The sequence below is a fragment of the Molothrus ater genome, chromosome 9 (genome assembly GCF_012460135.2).
Source record: "Molothrus ater isolate BHLD 08-10-18 breed brown headed cowbird chromosome 9, BPBGC_Mater_1.1, whole genome shotgun sequence".
Taxonomy (NCBI): Eukaryota; Metazoa; Chordata; class Aves; order Passeriformes; family Icteridae; genus Molothrus; species Molothrus ater.
This window is the reverse complement of record NC_050486.2, coordinates 3,085,263-3,104,339: the sequence shown is the minus strand read 5'-3', so window position 1 is coordinate 3,104,339 and position 19,077 is coordinate 3,085,263. Positions and strand designations below refer to the sequence as shown.

Sequence of the window (19,077 nt, the reverse complement as noted above, 5' to 3'; positions counted from 1 at the left end):
GGATGAGAGAAGAGATGAGGATCTGACTCCATGTTTCAGAAGGCTTGATTTATTATTTTATGATATATATCTTATATTAAAACTATACTAAAAGAATAGAAGAAAGGATTTCATCAGAAGGCTAGCTAAGAATAGAACAGAATAACAAAAGTTTGTGGCTCGGCTCTCTGTCTGAGCCAGCTGACTGTGATTGGCCATTAATTAGAAACAACCAACATGAGCCAATCACAGATGCACCTGTTGCATTCCACAGCAGCAGATAACCATTGGTTACATTTTGTTCCTGAGGCCTCTCAGCTTCTCAGGAGGAAAAATCCTAAGGAAAGGATTTTCCATAAAAGATGTCTGTGGCATGGTCCAACGCCCTGCCATGAGCAGGGACATCTTCAACCAGACCAGGTTGCTCAGAGCTCCACCCAGCCTGGCCTTCGATCTTCTCTGACTCTGGCACTTCAAGTGAACGTAAATCAAGCAATTACTCTTGCTGAAAAACCTGTTGTCTCCTTCAAAGCAGGCACCCTTCCCCTGTAGAGGTTTTGGTGCCTTTTGGACACTCTGCTGCTGCCTCTGCCGTGGGTTCAGTGCAATAATCCCAGTCTGCAGTGCCAGTGCTGCTGTCACTGTCTGTTTAAGCTCAGGTTACAGGCTGCTCAGTCAGTTCAACACTCTCACTTCAGTTCCTGTACACCTTCTGGGTAAATACCATCTGATCCCCCCCTTGCAACTGCCTCAGCTGTGTTTGCCACACTGTCTGTTGTCACTTCTGTCCCATAAGCACCTCTGACACCCTCCTGGAGGCTCTGAGGCAGTTTTTCCTCAGACTGTGGTGCTCAGACCTGAAGTGGAGCCATGAGCCAAGACCTGAGGAGAGCAGTGGTGTTACCTGATGTCTTACAGATGGTCTCTCTTGTTATGCATCCCATTAAATTTGGTTTTTTTCATAGCAGAGTGGTGCTGCTGCCTCACCCTCAGAGTGTAATCCAGTATTTCTCTGATTCCCATCCTGTCCTTTCTGCTGCCTCAAGCTGTTTTAAGGCTGATTTGATAACTGGTTTGCTGGAATCATCTTTATAATAGAGGCAAAAGGTGATGAATTAATGGGTTTGAAGATAGATGGTTTGGTGTTTCAAAGCATGGAGGCCACAACATTGATGTGACCAGCACTATTTACCTGCTTTGAACTCAAAAATGGTCTAAAATGTAGAAAAAAATGGATTGCAGTGGTTGTGGTACAATTTTCTCTTAACTTGTTTTTGGTGATGCTCTTTTTTCTTAACTTGTTTTTGGTTCTTGGTTTTCCTGTAACTGGTTGTTTTGGTTTTTTTCCTGTTTTCTTGTGTTTTGTTTTTTTCAAGAGGGGACCCATTTTTATGCTGGATGCTTCCATGAGTGGTTCTCCCATTGAAACCTTGGAGACTTGGGTTTTCCAGTCCTTAGAGCAGATAACATTGGACTAAAACCATCTCTTTCCTGGTGTGAGGGTGGCTGGGGGGCCCTGGAGAGGGATGTGGCTGAGCATGGTGGTGTCCCCCAGGGTCTCCTGCCAGGAGCAGAGATGCTCTCAGGCCATGCGAGGGAAATGCTGGGGCTGTGGAGGAGAATTTGCAGGCAGAGGAAGAGTGAAGCACCATGTGCTCCCATTGCCCCAACAGGCTGGGCAGGGGGTGTGGGGGAATGATGCCCTTGGGAGCAGGAGGACAGATGGCACATGGACCCCCAAACCCCACCAGGGCCTTCAGCAATTCCCTCTAGAGCTCTCTGGGTGGGCAGTGAGGGGTGCAGTGACACCAGGCTGGCATCACAGATCTTGGCTGCCAGAGGTGGATGTTTTTGAGCTGGAGCCATCAGGGTTTGGGGCCAGAAGACCCAGGTGGACAAGCAGAGGTGGAGACTGTGCAATCTGCTGGGGTGCTCTGAGCCCCCTTGCAGGGACCCCACGGGGCAGCACCGCCCTGGGCTCTTTGCAGGGCAGAATTTGGCCATCCCTGGTGATGTAACCCCAAGAGAGCAGGAGCAGACCCTTCAATGGGAGACGGCACCCGCTCTCTGGGCGATGCCAGGCTGCCCTGCCTGTGACTTGGAGCCTTCCCAAGCGTTGTCAGTCACCATGGCTGGCCCTGTTCTCACTCACACACAGTATTATCTCTACCCATTTGCTGCTGCAAATTGGCTCTGAGCAATCCTTGATCTGTCAGCATCGCCTACCCACTCTCAGATGTCACCAGCCCCCGCTGCTGCCCTGCTTGGGAACGTGTCTCTCTGAAATGTAATAATTCATTAACTGAGATTAACTTTTTTTTATTCTCTCCCCCTCCCCTTTCTGCCACCCTTTCCTCCTTCTAATGGACAAAAGCAATTAAGCTCCATTAGGGATCAAGTGAGTGGGAAGTGGCTCCCTCGGAGACGCTGCCACAGCTGCATGAGCCCTGTCCCTGAGTGTGTGTGGCACCAGCCTCCTGTAAATTAGTGCTCCAAGAGGAGAAGGGCTGCCTCAAGAAAAGGGGGAAAGGGTTGCTTGATGAGCACCTTTTCCAATGCCCCCATTCCCCTCTGCAGGAAGAGGTGGCCTGAGGCTCCTCTTGGGTCCTTCTGGGTGGCTTCCACTGGGGGCACACAATGGTGGTTTCTCTTGCCATGCAGCACAAGGAGCTGGAGGACAGAGGGATGAGCAAGCAGGAGGCAGCAGAGAGTGGCCAGGTTCCCAGCTGACACACATCAGGAGGAGCTTCCCAAGTTCTCCCAGTTGCACACAAGCTGAGAGAGCTGGGGTGTGACCGTGTTCACAGGGGTCTCAGGTTGAGGGAAGAGACGAGGATCTGACTCCATGTTTCAGAAGGCTGATTTATTATTTTATGATATATAGTACATTAAAACTATACTAAAAGAATAGCAGAAAGATTTTATCAGAAGGCTGGCTAAGAATAGAATCAGAAGGAATGATAACAAAGGCTTGTGTCTCAGCTCTCTGCCCGAGCCAGCTGGGCTGTGATTGGCCATTAATTAGAAACATCCAACATGGGCCAATCCCAGATGCACCTGTTGCATTCCACAGCAGCAGATAACCATTGGTTACATTTTGTTCCTGAGGCCTCTCAGCTTCTCAGGAGGAAAAATCCTAAGGAAAGGATTTTTCATAAAAAATGTCTGTGGCACTGGGGTTGTTCAGCCTGGAATGGAGAAAGATCTGGGGAGACCTTAGAGCTCCTTACAGGACCTAAAGAGGCTTCAAGAGAGCTGGAGAGGGACTTTGGACAAGGCCATGTAGCTATAAGACAAGGGGGAATGGCTGCCCACTGACAGAGAGCAGGGTTGGATTAGATATTGGGACAAATTCCTGCCTGTGAGGGTGGTGGGGCCCTGGCACAGGGTGCCCAGAGAAGCTGTGGCTTCCCCATCCTTGGAATGTTCAAGGCCAGGTTGGATGGGAGTCTCAACAGCCTGGGGTAGTGGAAGGCGTCCCTGTCCATGGCAAGGAATGAGATGGTCTTTAAGGCCCCTTCCAACCCAAGTCATTCTAGGATTTGGTATTTATGGGGTCTGGGAAAAGTGCTGCCAAGGCTGCGTGGAATTATGGCCTGTGGGGCAGAGCTGGTAGGATCAGAGGACAGGAAACTTCCCCATTGACTCTGCCTCCAAACAGCATTTTCTCATTCCTTGATATCCCAAATTTGCAAACAAAGGGTGATGAGGGGTGATTGCACAGCCAAAATGCTCCTGCCTTTCCTCCAGCTAGAGCAAGGAGATGCTTTGGCATGGCATGCCCAAAACTGCGAGTGCATTTCACTCCTGGCTGGGGAGGTCCTTCCTTCTCCCCCATCTCCTCCCACCCCCCTTCCCTTCACTTAGGCTGCTTTTCTCTCCCTTGCCTTTTGTTTCCCTGCCCCGCTTCCCTGCCCCAGGAAGAAAGTCTCATTTCAGTCTGAAAGGCAGTGCTGGAGGGGGAGTCATTTGTCACTTAATGCCGGAGCGGCAGGAAACTGCACCTTCCTGGGGTGGAATGAAAAGCGCTTGGATTGTCTGGGGATCTTAAACAAGAGATGCAGGGAACATTCCAGGCTTTCCACTCAAACACACTCACACGCACACATGCAAAAGCCCACACTGCATCAGGGTGTAATAGCTCAGCTGGGGTAATGCACTTGAACGCTCTCCGCAGCAGACAGAGCAGCTCCTTCCGTTCTTTGGAATAGTTTTTATTTTTCTGAGGCCTGAGATTGCTGCTGGTCTCTGGGGAGAGAGATGTTCCTCTCACAGAGAGAACAGTGCCATTTGCTCTTTGTAATCACGCTTCCCTCGGAGCATCCTGGGACTGGGAAGGGGCTGAGGGCGTGGGATGGAGTTCTGTAGGTGCAGGGAGTCTGTGCTGGTGATCACACCTGGACAGCTCTTGTGAGACCCTGACATCCAGAGGAGGACAGCCATGTCTCAAGTCCTGGGAAAATACTCCAAGGAGAGGCTGGAAACAAAAAGGGTTCAGAGAAGGAGGTGAAAGGAAGGGACGGGACCTTCCCTTCTCCATCCCCTCAGTGCCTCCTCACAGTGCCCAGCTTTTGTTCCCTGAAGGGACACACAGGAGATGAGCTGGCTCTGGAGTTGAGTGGCACTGGGATCATCCTCCCTGAGTGGCAGCAGCTCCCAGCTGGAGCATGCAGGACTGAGCAACCAAGCAGGGTGTTTGCTCACATCCACCCAGTGCTGCTTTTCTCCTCCCTGATCATTCACCCATCCTCTGGCCACACTTTGGCTGGGGGTACCCCTGCCTGTCCCCAACACCCACCTTGGTCCCTGCTGCCTGTGCCATGGCTCCCCAGCCCCCTGGGCATCCTGCTGCCCCTTGGGCCTGCTCTCAGCCTTCCCTTCTGCCCTTCCCCAGGGAGTTTGCCAAAGAGAGAGAGCGCGTGGAGAACCGCCGAGCCTTCATGAAGCTGCGGCGGCAGCAGCAGATCGAGCGGGAGCTCAACGGCTACCGGGCGTGGATAGACAAAGCGGGTAAAGGACGGTGCCCAGGGGACATCTGGGGGGACAACACACTGCTGCTCATGTGGGGTGGTGGGGATGGAAAGGAATCCCTGAGCCCTGAAGTGTCCAGGGTGCTCAAGGTGATGTTGAGTGCATGGGTGAGCTTGGTCCCACCAGGCTGCAGGCAAGGACATCACCAGCCTCCGGTGAGTCCTCGTGCTCTGTGGCATGAAATTGTCACATTCTGTGCATGAAGCACGCTGCATCTGCTGGGAGGCTGTAAGCAACAGGGCTGTCAGCTGTGCTCTGCCATGGTTTCCTCTCTCCTGGCGTTTGCTGGAGTCCCCTGCAGCGGTGGGCAGTGGGAAAGAAGAGCAGTCAGCAGGGAGAAGGGTTTTCCAGTTAAATCTCCTCCTGGAGCCATCTGGAGGGGATGAACTTACTGGTTCCTACCTCAGGGCTCCTGGACCTGGGCTGGGGGTGGTGGAAGTTCCAGGCTTCCTCCTGACACCAGGCATGACAGCCCGTGGGTGTTAGTTCCCAAACTGCCACAGCCCATGTCCTTGCTTGCTCCTCCTAGGAATGAGGCCAGTGCATTCAGCTCTGGGAAGGGAAGATTTACACTTTCATCCAGCATTCAGACTTGTAAAAGATGGGTGTTTCAAAGGACTCCTGAGCACCAGACCTCAGTTTTAGCCCTGGGCTGGGTTGCTTGAGCCCCAGACCTGCCTACAATTTTCAACTTCCTTCATGAGCTTAATGGCAGTGGAGGGAGAACGGCTGATCACAAGTAATTCTCTTTTCTGATATGATGTTTGGTAGCAGACACCTGTCACTCTCCAGAATTTGCTTTTGGGCCCTTAACCAATACTTGGTAAGAGTTTGCAGAGCCAGCCTCTGGGCTGGGGGAAATTCTTAAGTACCAGGCAGTGATGTGTGACAGTGCCTTGTCTCCTGATGCTGAACTGTGTGTTTTGCGTAGAGGAAGTCATGCTGGCTGAAGAGAACAAAAATTCGGGGACCTCAGCCTTAGAAGGTAAGACCAGAAATGCTCTTAAAATCTGCCTGCCCTTCCTTCTGCCTGCCTGGAGCTGGAGGCTCAGACCCTCCAGCTGTGATGGGGAGGCCCCAGTGGGATCTGCAGCCCAAGAGAGGGGTGAGGGGAGGTGGATTGGCACCGTAACTCCTGAGAGAGTGCAGATGCTGTGTCTGATTCCACTCAAGGAATAGCTCTGGACTAGCATCACTGGGTCTCTTTGTCCTGTTATCAGACCTGAGTTCTGACCACCAGGTCCTGATCCAATGGCCTGGCTACGGTCAGAGTTGGGCCACTGAGACTCCAACACTTGTTCCTCTTGCCTTGCCAGTGCTCAGGAGAGCCACCATCAAGCGGAACCGCACGGATGCCATGTCGGGTGACGAGCACTGTGTCGATATCTCCTCCGTGGGCGAGCGGAGGCTGGCGCAGAGGAGACGTCTCCATCCAACCTTGGGTCAGTGCAGTCTGCAGCTTGCTCCCCCCAAACCTCTGCCAGCAGCTTGGGTTCCCAGAGTCCCACCCATCACGTGTAGAGTGTCACAAACCAGACATCTCTGCTAGTTTAGCAGCAGAGATGCTGCTAAAGATGCTGCCACATAAAAATTCCCCGGATGCGTTGTGCCCCATAAGAGCAATGTCTGTGAGCAATGTCCTGTCTCATATCACAGGAGAGGCTGGAGCATCCAACTCCTTGTTCCCTTTCTTTTTTCCTTTAGGCAACCCCTCGAGTCACTCTGGCCTCAAAGGTGCCAGGGTGGACGGTGCCTCCTACTTACGGCACAAGGAGCGGCTGCTGCGCATCTCTGTGCGCCACATGGTCAAATCCCAGGTCTTCTACTGGATCGTCCTGAGCCTGGTGGCTCTCAACACTGCCTGCGTGGCCATCGTCCATCACAACCAGCCAGCCTGGCTCACCCACTTCCTCTGTGAGTGCCTGGCCTTGGTGTGGGTGGGAGAGCGTTGCAGCACGCCCTCATTGCTTGCCTTGAGGCCTACAGGGATGAGTCCTGCCACAGTCATGCTGGTGGGGAGCTGGGTGGGGAATAACCTCAGCTCCATCCATTGTTGATAACAAACGACCATGTAGAGGTGTTTAATTCAGCTTTGCTCTTGGCTCCATGGCCACTGAGGGATGTCTCAGCCTTGTGAGCACACACGGAGGAGTTGTGCTGGCTCTGTGTCCTTCAGGTCTGATGTGTTTGTCATGAGAGAGAAACACTGCCAGTCTCAGTGGAGATTATCCCAAAATTGTGAACAGTGGTGATGGAAAGCTTGCTGGAGAAACACCTTTGAATGTGCACAAGCCATTGCTGGAAAGGTGTAAAATTATTGTAAATTTGCAGGGATGGGACCGGTCATGGCAGGACACCCTGGTTACAATCCTTGTGGCAGAGCACGGTGAGGGAATCCCAGGCTTGGAGATTCCCAGTTGTGGAGCCTCCCTGAGCCCAGCATGGGCCAGGGCACAAGGTCAGGTCTCCGAAGCACTGCATCTTTAAGGACACTACATCTTTAAGGTATAGTGTCTTTAAAGGACACTGCAGTGTGGGCTACTGCAGGGCAGCATGGTCAGCCCCCCACCTCACTCCTGAGCTGCTGCACTGGGGACAATGCTGCTTTCTCAGATGTGTTATTCTTCCTCGCCTTGAAAATCCTGTCAAGCCCCAGCTCTATCCAAATCTGCAGCAGTAGGCTCAGGCCTGCCGGGCTTCCAGCACGCTGCAGTGTGGTGTGGCAGCTGGTCGTGGTGAGAAGCATCTTCTGGGAAAGGTGAAGAGCCAGGCTCTTGCCTGCTAAATGTTCATGAAATAGCTGGAAAGGCTTTTCACTGGCTCTTGGCTGTTTGGCTCTGTTTCCCTGGCCAAATTCCAGCCATGCAATGATTTTAATCCAGGTTGATAATATTCCCCTCCAGTGTCGTGTGGTTGATGCCTTTGTCGGTTTAATGCCAAAGAGCTGCACTGCTCTGTGCTGGCCGTGTTTGGTCCTCTCAATCCCCTGGGACACTGGTGCCTCTTCCCTGAATGATTAACTCATGGGCCTGATGCTCTGTTACATACAGAGGTTTTGCTCCTCAGATCAAATTCCCTCATCCCAAACCCTGAGAGTTTGTGGATGCAGCCTGGTCCTTGACTTGTCCCATCTCTGTGGTGTGCTGGATGCTCAGCTGGTGGGTGCAAGCAGCACGCTCCACACACCTCAGTGCCTCCAGCATGCTTGGGTTTTGTCTTCCAGACTATGCAGAGTTCCTGTTTCTTGGGCTCTTCCTTCTGGAGATGTCCTTAAAGATGTACGGGATGGGGCCACGCCTTTACTTCCATTCTTCCTTCAACTGCTTCGACTGTGGGGTGAGCGGCCCCAAGGATGCTGGGGGTGTGGGGAAAGATGTTTGGCAGGGCTCGGCAATGCAAGACTCCAAGGGGGAGATTGGGATGGCCCTCACAGTGGGCAGGGAGCCCTTTCTGCCAGGACAGCCTGAGACACCAGGTCCTGGATGGGGTGGTGGGTGCCTCATCTTTGGGGATGTTAAGATTCCCTGTAGCAGCTCATCCTGAGTCTTTGACTTGTGGCTGTGTCTGCTTCTCAGGTCACAGTGGGAAGCATCTTCGAAGTGGTTTGGGCTATATTCAGACCAGGAACCTCTTTTGGGATCAGTGTCCTACGAGCTCTTCGTCTCCTGAGGATATTTAAAATAACCAAGTGTGTACCCACCATCAGTGCCTGTTACCCTTAGACTGTGGCTGCAGCCCAGATCCAGTCCCTCCTGCTCTCCAGCATCACTGGCAGTGCTCCAGCAATATCTGTTTTCTAGGTACTGGGCATCCCTGAGGAATTTAGTGGTCTCGCTGATGAGCTCCATGAAATCTATTATCAGTCTGCTCTTCCTCCTCTTCCTCTTCATTGTAGTCTTTGCCCTGCTGGGAATGCAGCTGTTTGGAGGCAGGTATGTCATTTCAAGGCTGAGAAACAGGAGTTTCTTGGTGTTAAAGGCAAGTGATGACACCCTCCACAGGGGCCCAGCAAGACTGTACCTTCCCCCTCAGTGTCCTCCCACACAAAAATCCCTGCTCGAGGGCTGCCTTTGGGCCGTGTGGGTTCTTCTAGCCAGGAGACCTTCTGGCTTCTGGTACCAAATGCTCAGGAGACCTTCCTAGAGTGGGGAAAGGTCCTCCTAAACACAAGAGAACTGGTAGCACAGGGGTTTGGTGACCTTGGTATTTCACCCACCTGGTTCCCTTTGCAGGTTTAACTTCATGGATGGGACTCCCTCGGCCAACTTTGACACCTTCCCTGCAGCCATCATGACAGTGTTTCAGGTAGGAGCTGGGCTGCCAGGAGACCCAAGCAAAGGGACTTGGCACCACCTGGTTTCTCCCCCATGGCTGGGAAGGGTTCTTTACACCAAACAAGCTCCCCTCTATCAGCTGTTGCTTCCTCCCTCTCCTGCACAACAAAGTGGATGGAAGGAGGTAGAAACTTTTCCACCTCTGTTACAGAAGGTGAAGAGTTCCAAAACTCTTCTGAGGAGGCTTTGAATCCCCATCAGTGTGCAGTGGGATGTCCCTCAGGTGCTGCAGAGCTGGGTTATCCACTGCAGGGGGTCCCTGTACCTGGTGGCACAGATGTGCAGGGGATGGGCAGTGCAGGTGACAGAGCTGCTGCCTGGTGTCCCCGCAGATCCTGACGGGCGAGGACTGGAACGAGGTGATGTACAACGGCATCCGCTCCCAGGGAGGCGTGCGCTCAGGGATGTGGTCCTCCATCTACTTCATCGTCCTCACCTTGTTTGGGAACTGTATCCACTACTGGCTGCTGCGCTTTCCGTGCTGACAACCCCACCTCCTCACCCTCTCTGGGGGCATCCCCTTCACAGAATCACACAGAATCACAGAATAATGGGGTTGGAAGAGACCTCCAAGATCATCGAGTCCAACCCATGCCCTAACACCTCAACCAGACTGTAGCACACAGTGCCATGTCCAGTCTGTTTTTAAACACATCCAGAGATGGTGATTCTACCACGTCCCTGGGAAGAGCATTCCAGTACTTTATTATTCTTTTGGTGAAAACCTTTTTCCTGATATCCAACCTATCCCTTCCCTGCCATAGCTTGAGCCTGTGTCCTCTGGTTCTGTCAGTGCTGCCTGGGGAAAGAGACCAACCCCAGCTGTCTCCAGCCTCCCTTCAGGAAGGTGTAGAGAGCAATAAGGTCACCTCTGAGCCTCCTCTTCTCCAGGTTTATAGCCAGCTCCTTCAAACGTTCCTCATAGAAACATCCTTCCCCTCCCAACTGAGGGACACCCACCACACCCCTGTGGGTGCCCCAAGGGCAGAGAAGGAACTGTGGGGAGGGGCACTGGGGGCTGTGGGATGGGTGAGGAGTTGTGCCTTTGGCTGGGCTCCTTGGGAGCTGCAGATACACATGTCCTTAACACACGGCTTGTGCATCCTTAGCTGCTCTCAGATACTCTGCTGAACGTCTTCTTGGCCATCGCCGTGGACAACCTGGCCAACGCCCAGGAGCTCACCAAGGTACGTTCCTGCTGCTCCTTCTCCTTCTCCCGGGGACAGAGTGGGGGCAAAGCCATTTAGGCTTTGATTTAGGAGAATGCTTAAACCTGCTGCTCTTTCCAGGAACACCCACACTTCAAGTATGGCTTTATTTCTCCATTTAAACTCCCCAGTCCTGTTTGCCATCAGTCAGATGGAGATAACCCTCATCTCTTGGGTGGGACCTGATGTGGGGACTCTTACCTGCCCGAGCACTCTGGACATGTGGAATGGGAAGCATTTTCCAGTGGTGTCAATATTTATTCCCCGTTTGCCCACAGATATGGGCAGCAGATGTGATTTAAGATGCAATTTAGGCTGCTGCTCAGCTTCTTTTAAGACCATGCTGGGAAATATTTGTGGAACTCGAAATTGTTGGGTCACCATCTGGATAGTGGTGAGCAGGAGGGAGCTGCAAGTGTTGTGTCCACTCTTTGGAGCAAACCAGTGATCCTGTGTTGCCCAGACTTTTGTGGAGCCCGTGCTATTGCTCACGTCCCTGTGGCTCACTGGGAGGCTTCCATGCAGGTGTAAATCTGACCCCAAAGGGGGCATGGTTTGCCTGAGGGCTGTGTGCAGGGGTCCTCCCACGGTGGGAGGGTGCAGATGGCACCTCCAGGGGAGCCCCACGGGTATCAGCAGCATCAATTAAGAGAGCGCTGAGTTTTTGAAAAGGCTGAATGCTCGCTAATGACTCCTAATGACATTCTTTGCTCAGGAGACACAGCCGTACTCATTAAAGCAATCCGGGCTCTGCCGGGGTCATTCATGGATGCCTTACCTCCCACTCGGTTTGAGGGATGCCTGTCTGGCCCCTGTGGCTGTGAAGGAGGGAGGGCTGAGCTGGTCTGTGCTGTCTGGGGTTGTCCCACCGTGCTCAGCCCAGCTCTTGCCTGGAGTGGGCTGGGTTCACTTTTTTGAGCAGCCCTGATGCCTTGGGGAAGATCTGGTGTAGTGGGGAACCTGCATCTCCACAGCACAATGGAAATAAAGTGTCTTTGGAAGTGATGCCTTAAAATTTTATATTTTTCAAATCCTGTACTGCTTTAGTGTATAACTCTGAACTCCATACAGAGTGTCAGCTGCTGTCTTCACATTTGGGTCAGACAAAACAATTCCTCTGGGCCTGAAACTCAAGGACACCCACAACCTCAGGCCCCAAAAAGTGTAAACAAAAGTGAACTGGAGGGGAGCAAACTGGGGGAATATGACTTCATTACCTGAAGCTGTCATTGGAGGATTAACCCCTGATATGTGAATGGACCAAACTTATAATTGTCTGAAAAACTCATGACCATTGTCCATCCTGGGTGTAGCTGCTCTGTGAGGCCTTTGGCTGCCCAAAGTGTACCTATTGAAGGCCTTTAATAAATACCCACTTTATCCTCTTAACCTTGTTCTGGGCAGCCACTCCAAGGCATCAGAAGTACAGATCCCGCTCAATCCCTCAAGCCTTGGCATCAAGGGTTGCCCTGCACATCCCTCACTGCTCCCAGTGGCTGAGCTTTCCCTCAGAACCCCAACACCCCACTGAGCAATGCCCCTCTTGTCTCTGCAGGACGAGCAGGAGGAAGAGGAGGCCTTTAACCAGAAGCACGCCCTGCAGAAAGCCAAAGAAGTCAGCCCCATGTCTGCCCCAAACATGCCTGCTATCGAGTGAGTGACTCCCCAACACCCTCCTGGTGACCTGAGCCCAGCCAGGCTCAGGAGGGCACAGAGCTGCAGCACAACCTGGTCTGCCTGGTTGGGGGGGCTGCCAATAAGAAAAAAGGGGTCTCCACATGGGTGAGTCCCTCTCTGGGCATCTTCCTGAAGATGGATGGAGGTCTAGGAGTGTGCTCCCCATGAGCAGCAGCGCTTTTGGAGAGGTGACAGCTCTCCAGGGAGCTCCTGAAATTGCCACCCTCTACACCAAGCTGCAGCCTCAGTGCTTGGGCATGGCAAAAATATGCTAAAAGAGGCTTTCTGCCCCAAATATAGAGCTCAAGCACTCAGGGCTGATGGTAGGAGGCTGGGGGAGGAGGACGGTATCTCAAGTTATTCTTGAGGAGGGGTGATATTTGTTCCTGGGGAGTGTTTCTTCATGGCAGAGCTGCAGGAGAGCAGCCAGGGCTGGGGGAGAAGGGAGCAGTGGTGTCACAAATCTCCCTCGGGCTCCTTCCTTGGGAGCCAATGCAGTTAGGAAAGATGGAACGGGTCTGTGAAACCATGTTTGATTGTTCAAAAATTTGATTTGGGTGAGAAAAAAAAAGCCCCAAACCACATAAACCTCCAGCATGGTGTTAAGAAGCCTTGTCTCTGCATTTCAGCAGGAGAAATTTCTGTTTTTTCCCTTCCTAGCTGCCTTTTTTCTCTTTATTTTGCGGTGTCATATGGTCTAAATCACATAAAACTTTCAAAGTCAACATTGGAACGAGGCGTTTTGATTTGTTTCCCAAAACAGTACATTTCAGTACAGCTGAAGGGATTATTTTATTTTTTCCCCCTCTTTTTTTTTTCTTTTTTTTAATAGAATCCCTTCCCAAGGAATTTTAGATTTCGTTATGCCTTGAAACCCAGCCAAGCTTGTACAAGGCAGAATCTCTTGCAGATTTGCTGAGAGAAACTGCTGTCTTCAGGAGAGTGCTGATCTGGGGGGTGGGTCAGAGGCAGCCTCCCTGGTTTGGCAGAGGTGGGATGCTGTGGGATGCTGGTTTTAGGGGCAGCAGGAATGGGGTGTGCTTGTAAGGCCTGCCTGATCCCCCCAGCAGCCACAGATTTTACCCTGGACTGGGGCTGGTGGGGTGTTTGTAATAAATCTGTCTGCCCAAGTACTAGGGGGTTTAGGGGAGAGGTGGTGGAGTCTGTATGCTGGCTCTGTTTCTGGATACCAGTGGGAATGTGTTGGATAAAGTGAGGGAATAGAGAGCTTTAGGCTGCGGGAGAGGCTGAGGAATGGACAGATAGGAGAGAGGAAGAGGGGGAGATGGAATATATTAGGGCAGTAAAGGATTTGCCCACGTTGCTGACAGAGCTCTCTAGTCATTGCCAGACAGAGCTGGTTGGGAAAAAAAATCTTTTCAACCTTTCCTTCTTGTTCTGGTGGCATTGAAGGGGAGCTATTGATATTCATGGGGCTTTTTTCCAGCTCCTTCCACTCACCAGGATGGATTGGGGTCAGGCCCAGGCAGTAGATGCCACGGGTTAGGCTTGATGATGTAGTCAGCCTCAAGTTTGGTGTGGTTTTGGTGGTGCTGAGCTTGTGGAGGGACCACAGAGTGGTGGCCAGGGCAGAGCAGAGCTGGCCCAGATGGGAGCTCAGAGCCGGGCCCTGCCTTTGGTGGCTCCATTTCCCCGCGGGTACCTGCTGCATGCAGGCTGGCACGGGCATTCCTGCTGGCAGTGTGGGCATGGATGGGTGTTCCCACATGGCCAGGGATGGTGTGGGAGCTCTGTGTTTGCACAGCTGGGTGCAGCTGGCTCGGGGCTGCCAGGCGGGCACTGCGCGTGTTGAACAATGCACCGGCATGCATTGGTGCCGGACGTGCTGTGTGGGTGTGTCTGGAGGCTCTGCAGCTCATTGTGGGGATGCTGTGGGTGCTGGCAGCTCCAGCCCTGCCTCCAGCGTGGCACTGAGGCCTCCCCATGCACGGGGGTCCACAGAGACCATAAGCACTGGCATGACTGGAGCAGCTCTGCCGTGAACTGGGAGGGCTGAGGTTGTTAAGCCTGGAGAGCTTGGAGCACCTTGAGAGGGCTGAAGAGGGATTTCTGACAAGGTGGTTTTTTGATAAATGATAGGACAAGGGGGAATGCCTTCAAACTGTTGGGAAGTGAGCCTGCCAGAGCTCAAGAAGCATTTGGACAGTGCTCTCAGGCACATGGTGGCATTCCTGAGGTTGTCCTGTGCAGGGCTGGGAGCTGGATTGAACGATCCTTGTGGGTCCCTTTGAGCTCAGGATGTTCTGTGTTTCTATGATTGCATATTCTCAGGGCAGAGTTCTTGGAGCTGTGTGTATCTGAATCCTTTCTATGCTGAGGCAAAGGTTAAAGCCTGGAATCTCACCCTGCCAGCCCTGTTAACTTGCTCTATGTGGGGGCTGCTCAGGTGACAGCAGCTCTGTGGCATCTCAACCTGGCCTTGTGCCTTGTGTTTGCTGGGGAAGTTCACATTCCCCTCTGCTCCCAGGGCAGCAGCAGCTCATGGTGGTGGCTCTGAACATCTCAGGGCTGGCCTGATGCATTGCTCCCTCTTTCCAATTGCCTTGTGTTTCTTGGGAGAAGTGAATTTGGAGCAGTTTGAGACAGCGGTTATGTACCCAAGGATGTCTCGGAGGTTCTGAAGGACTGCAGCCTGCACTGGCACAGGGAAGGCTCCCAGGGAGCAGAGTGCCAGGGTGAGTGTGCCAGCCCCTGACCAGCGTGCCCATGGGGGCTCACCATGGACGCCCAGGGCCAGCACGGGCCCTGCCCAGGGAGGGGGGACAGCTCTGTGCGCTGCCCACACGAGCGGAAGGAGGGGATTGAACCCGTTTGTTTTTCCTCCGCAGAAGAGACAGGCGGAGGAGACACCACATGTCGATGTGGGAGCCACGCAGCAGCCACCTGTATGTGGGCGGCGGGGGCGCGTGTCCGTCTGTGCCTCCTGTGCTGTCTGTGCGTCCGTCCGCGGGGCCGGGGCACGCCCTGCTCCCCTCGGGAGTGGGAATTCATTGTGTGTGTGTGTGTGCTGTATCCGTGTGCCCCGTTTTCCCCGCTGTGTGCGGATCCCCGTGTGCGGATCCCCGTGCGCGGTGCCGGTGCCCGCCCGTGGCTCTCTGCCCGTGGCTCGCTGCCCGTGGGTTTGCAGTGGGGTGTGAGCAGTGCCCGTGCCCGTCTGTGCTCCTGGGTGTTCTCCCTGTGCCGCGGGGGTGTCGGGAAGGGCACGTCTTGTCTTCTCCAGGCTGTTGTTGCACCACGCTGCAAAGGTTTGGTGGTGTAGCCCAGAAGCCCAGTGCAGCTCCTTCCCCTCAAAATCGCTGCTCCTCCAGACTCAGGGCTGGCTTTCTACCCGGGATGTGCTGGGAGAGAGGCGAGGAGAGGTCCCTGGGTGCAGCAAGAGGGCTTGGCCCATATTTAAGGTGTCCCCAGGCAGTCACTCAAGGGGAAGGTGGTCTCTGCCTGTCTGGGATGGGCAAACCAGGATGCTGGCTGCTCCCAGAAGCTGGACGTGCTGCCTGAAAGCTTCAGGGCAGCAGTGAGCCTGCTGGGGCTGGTCATCCATCAGTCTGATGCTTTCTGAAGGGACACAAGCACACTCCCAGCACCAGAGGGACAGTGATGAACCACCCAACTATCTATAAACTTGGCCCTAACCCTCCCCCTATGACTAGCCACCCTCCTAACAGGACTGCGAAACCAACCCTCTGCTTCACTAGGCCACCTCCTACCAGAAGGCACCCCCACCCCACTAATCCCTGCCCTAATCCTAATTGAGACAAGTCTTTTATTCGCCCATTAGCGCTGGGTGTACGCCTAACAGCCAACCTCACAGCAGGCCACCTTCTTATCCAACTCATATCTACAGCCACAACAGCCCTGTTCTCCACAATACCAGCAGTTTCACTCCTAACCTTACTAGTTCTCTTCTTACTAACTATCCTAGAGGTAGCAGTAGCGATAATCCAAGCCTATGTTTTTGTACTCCTACTGAGCCTCTACCTACAAGAAAATATCTAATTCTCAATGGCACACCACTGAGCCTGTAAGCCCAGCGGTGGTGCTTCCTTGTGCCTGGGATTCCCAGATGAGCTCCAGGGTGGGTGTTTCAGCGGGGGGACGCTGAGGGCAGCCGGGATGGTGACCCCTGGCCGTGCCCCGTTGCAGGCGGGAGCGGCGGCGGAGACACCACATGTCGGTGTGGGAGCAGCGCACCAGCCAGCTGCGCCGGCACATGCAGATGTCCAGCCAGGAGGGCATCAACAAGGATGAGCCACCCCTCATCAACCCCCATGCCAGCATCTTCCGCAGGAAGAGACCCGGGGAAGGTGTCACCCTGGAGAAATGCGCTGAGGAGCAGGGCAAGGCAGAGCGCGAGGGACCCGAGCAGCCGGTGCCAGGGGCCAACCCCGGCGGTGGGGAGGAGAGGACATCGCCCCGGGCCAAGCGGGACATGTGGCAGCAGAAATCTTGCCACGGGAACTGTGAGCCAGGAGAACAGGACGGGGCAGGAGGCAGCATGGAGGATAGGGCGAGGATGAGGCAGAGCCAGCGGCGCAGCCGGCACCGCAGAGCCCGCGTGGAGGGCAAGGACACGGCTGGCATCTTGGGGAGCCGCTCGGCCAGCCAGGAGATGGGGCTGGAGGAGGCCAGCACTGCCGAGGGGACACAGGATGGGGACCGGCGCGGGGACGTGCCTGCGGCAGAGGCGTTGATTCCGGGGGAGCCAGAGGCGAGCGGAGAGTCCATCAGGTTGGTACCTGCAGAGGGCATCTTGCACAGCTCCTCAGAGGCCATCCCCACAGCTCCTCGTATTCTCTCCATCTCCTGCCCCCGTATCTTCTCACACCTCCTTTTCTGCCCTGTCCCTTCTGCAGGACAAACGGGGTCCCTGCTGGCGACGCCGATCTGATCGGCACCACCAAGAGGGGCAGCCCCCCACACGTGGCAGCCGAGCTGTCCCAGGGGAGGACGGGCACGCTGACAGAGCAGGAGTGCAGCAGCCCGGACACGAGCGAGCAGGCGCTGCTGGAGCCCAGCCGCAGCGTGAGCCGCAGCGAGCCCGACCTGTCCTCCATCACCCCCAACACCGAGAAGGCCACCGAGAGCACGGCCATCATGATCGATGTGCACGACTCCGCTGTGGTACAGAGTGAGGACCCCTCTCTCTTTCCTGAGCCCCTCTCCCAGCCCTTGGGGACCCTGTGGGGGTGGAAAGCCGCTTGTGTGGCTTTTCCTGTCCGCATCCATCAGCTGGGGGATCTCCGTGCTGCTCCTTGCAGCACCTCACCCCAGTTTTGCAGGGGAGCCCAAACCCGGATGCGCCAGCATCCCTTGGGGCCCATGTCCCTTTCTCACCTCTTCCCATCCACCCCTTCATCCTATCCATCACTTCCCCTTCCTCTCTGCCTGGGCAAATCTCTGGCATTCCCTGTTTTTCCTGGAACATCTGTAGCCTCCGGCAGCTCACTGTCACTCAAACCCCTTAGCAGCATCCTGGCTGTCAAGGTGAGCTGCTTTAAACAGCGTTATTAATTACCCAGCAAGGTGAAAACTGGCCTTGTTAAACCCATTTTATCTGCTCCATGCCAGCAGCTGGTGTGTTTGCTTCCTGCCTAGTCCCTCTCCCTGTGACAGCACAGGGATTCAGAGCAGGAATTCAGAGGGGGAGTGGCAGGGACACCCCGGGTGTTGTCTGGGTGCAAGGTCGGGCAAAGGCTCTCGCTTTCCTGCAGTTAGCAACAAGACAGACGGCGAAGCTAGCCCCTTAAAGGAGGCTGAGACCAAAGAGGATGAGGAAGAAATGGAGAAGAAGAAGAGGAAGAAGGAAAAGAGCGAGACAGGCAAAGCCATGGTGCCACACAGCTCCATGTTTATCTTCAGCACCACCAACCCGTGAGACGTTTTTCACTCTGGGGCTGGGGAGGGCTGCAAGGGGAAGGACCCCCAGACATCACCAAAACCAGGGAATCCCTGTGAGAAGGGAGCTGAGTGTCTCCCAAACAGGCTTGATAAGCATGGAGTTCCCCAAGCCCCATATAGCTCTCTCTCTGTGGCATGGCTCATGGGTCTCTCCCAACTGCAGATTTCTAAACTGGGAACTTTTATTCATTGTTTGTTATATTTACCTGCAGTTTCTGCTGCTCTGTAGCTCTTCTCCAGACCCAGCAGCCTGGAAGAGTAAGCACCCCAATTTCCTGGGGACTCTCCCTGCCAGGCTGTGGGCTGAGACAGCTGAGAAGAGGGACCAACAAGTCCAAACACCCCTTGGGCTCCCTTCTTCTGCTCCTCAGGCTTTGTTGCCCATCTCCCCACCCTGGAAGGTGGCATCATGGGGCGGGTTTGCACAAGGGCTGTGGCTGTGTCCTGCCAGGGGCTCACAGCTGGGATGTGGGCTGTGTCCCTGCAGGGTGAGGAGGGCCTGCCACTACATCGTGAACCTGCGCTACTTCGAGATGTGCATCCTGCTGGTGATCGCTGCCAGCAGCATCGCTCTCGCCGCCGAGGATCCCGTCCTCACCAACTCCGACCGTAACAAAGTGATTGCCACCCCCTCCTGCCCCCCCTACCAGTGCAGGCAGAGCTCCTGCAGGGTTTGAGCTCTGTAGGATCAGGGCAGCCCATGGTGGCACATGCATTGTGCTGTGGAATCTGATTTCTGCCCCATCACCTTCCGTTGTGAACCGTGGGGGTCACTCCCAGCTTCCCCCATGTGGAGTTTAGAGCCTGGGGAGAGACCAGGATGCCTGGTCAGCTGTAAAGTGGCTTGGACTGAGGAGATGCTGGTACTGTTGTGGGGCAGGTGATCCTGGCTAGCAGCATCATTTCCAACCCATTTGCATGGGGAATGG

The 19,077-nt window shown here is 54.2% G+C and overlaps 1 protein-coding gene across 6 annotated transcripts in view; it reads left to right on the top strand.

The window, feature by feature from the left end:
- The window catches only part of CACNA1E (calcium voltage-gated channel subunit alpha1 E), a 107,719-nt gene that overhangs the window by 48,450 nt on the left and 40,192 nt on the right, over positions 1-19,077 (top strand). For 4 of the 6 annotated variants that reach the window (XM_054515723.1, XM_036387992.2, XM_054515722.1 and 1 more), the window contains exons 9-24: positions 4,874-4,989; positions 5,942-5,995; positions 6,327-6,452; positions 6,715-6,924; positions 8,234-8,346; positions 8,586-8,698; positions 8,811-8,942; positions 9,243-9,315; positions 9,677-9,794; positions 10,464-10,531; positions 12,108-12,205; positions 15,079-15,135; positions 16,394-16,978; positions 17,104-17,378; positions 17,962-18,121; positions 18,636-18,765. In XM_054515723.1, the coding sequence (XP_054371698.1) occupies positions 4,874-4,989; positions 5,942-5,995; positions 6,327-6,452; positions 6,715-6,924; positions 8,234-8,346; positions 8,586-8,698; positions 8,811-8,942; positions 9,243-9,315; positions 9,677-9,794; positions 10,464-10,531; positions 12,108-12,205; positions 15,079-15,135; positions 16,394-16,978; positions 17,104-17,378; positions 17,962-18,121; positions 18,636-18,765 (2,428 nt within the window). The remainder of the gene's footprint in view (positions 1-4,873; positions 4,990-5,941; positions 5,996-6,326; positions 6,453-6,714; positions 6,925-8,233; positions 8,347-8,585; positions 8,699-8,810; positions 8,943-9,242; positions 9,316-9,676; positions 9,795-10,463; positions 10,532-12,107; positions 12,206-15,078; positions 15,136-16,393; positions 16,979-17,103; positions 17,379-17,961; positions 18,122-18,635; positions 18,766-19,077) is intronic. The other 2 variants (XM_036387995.2, XM_036387994.2) reach the window with 1 other exon arrangement.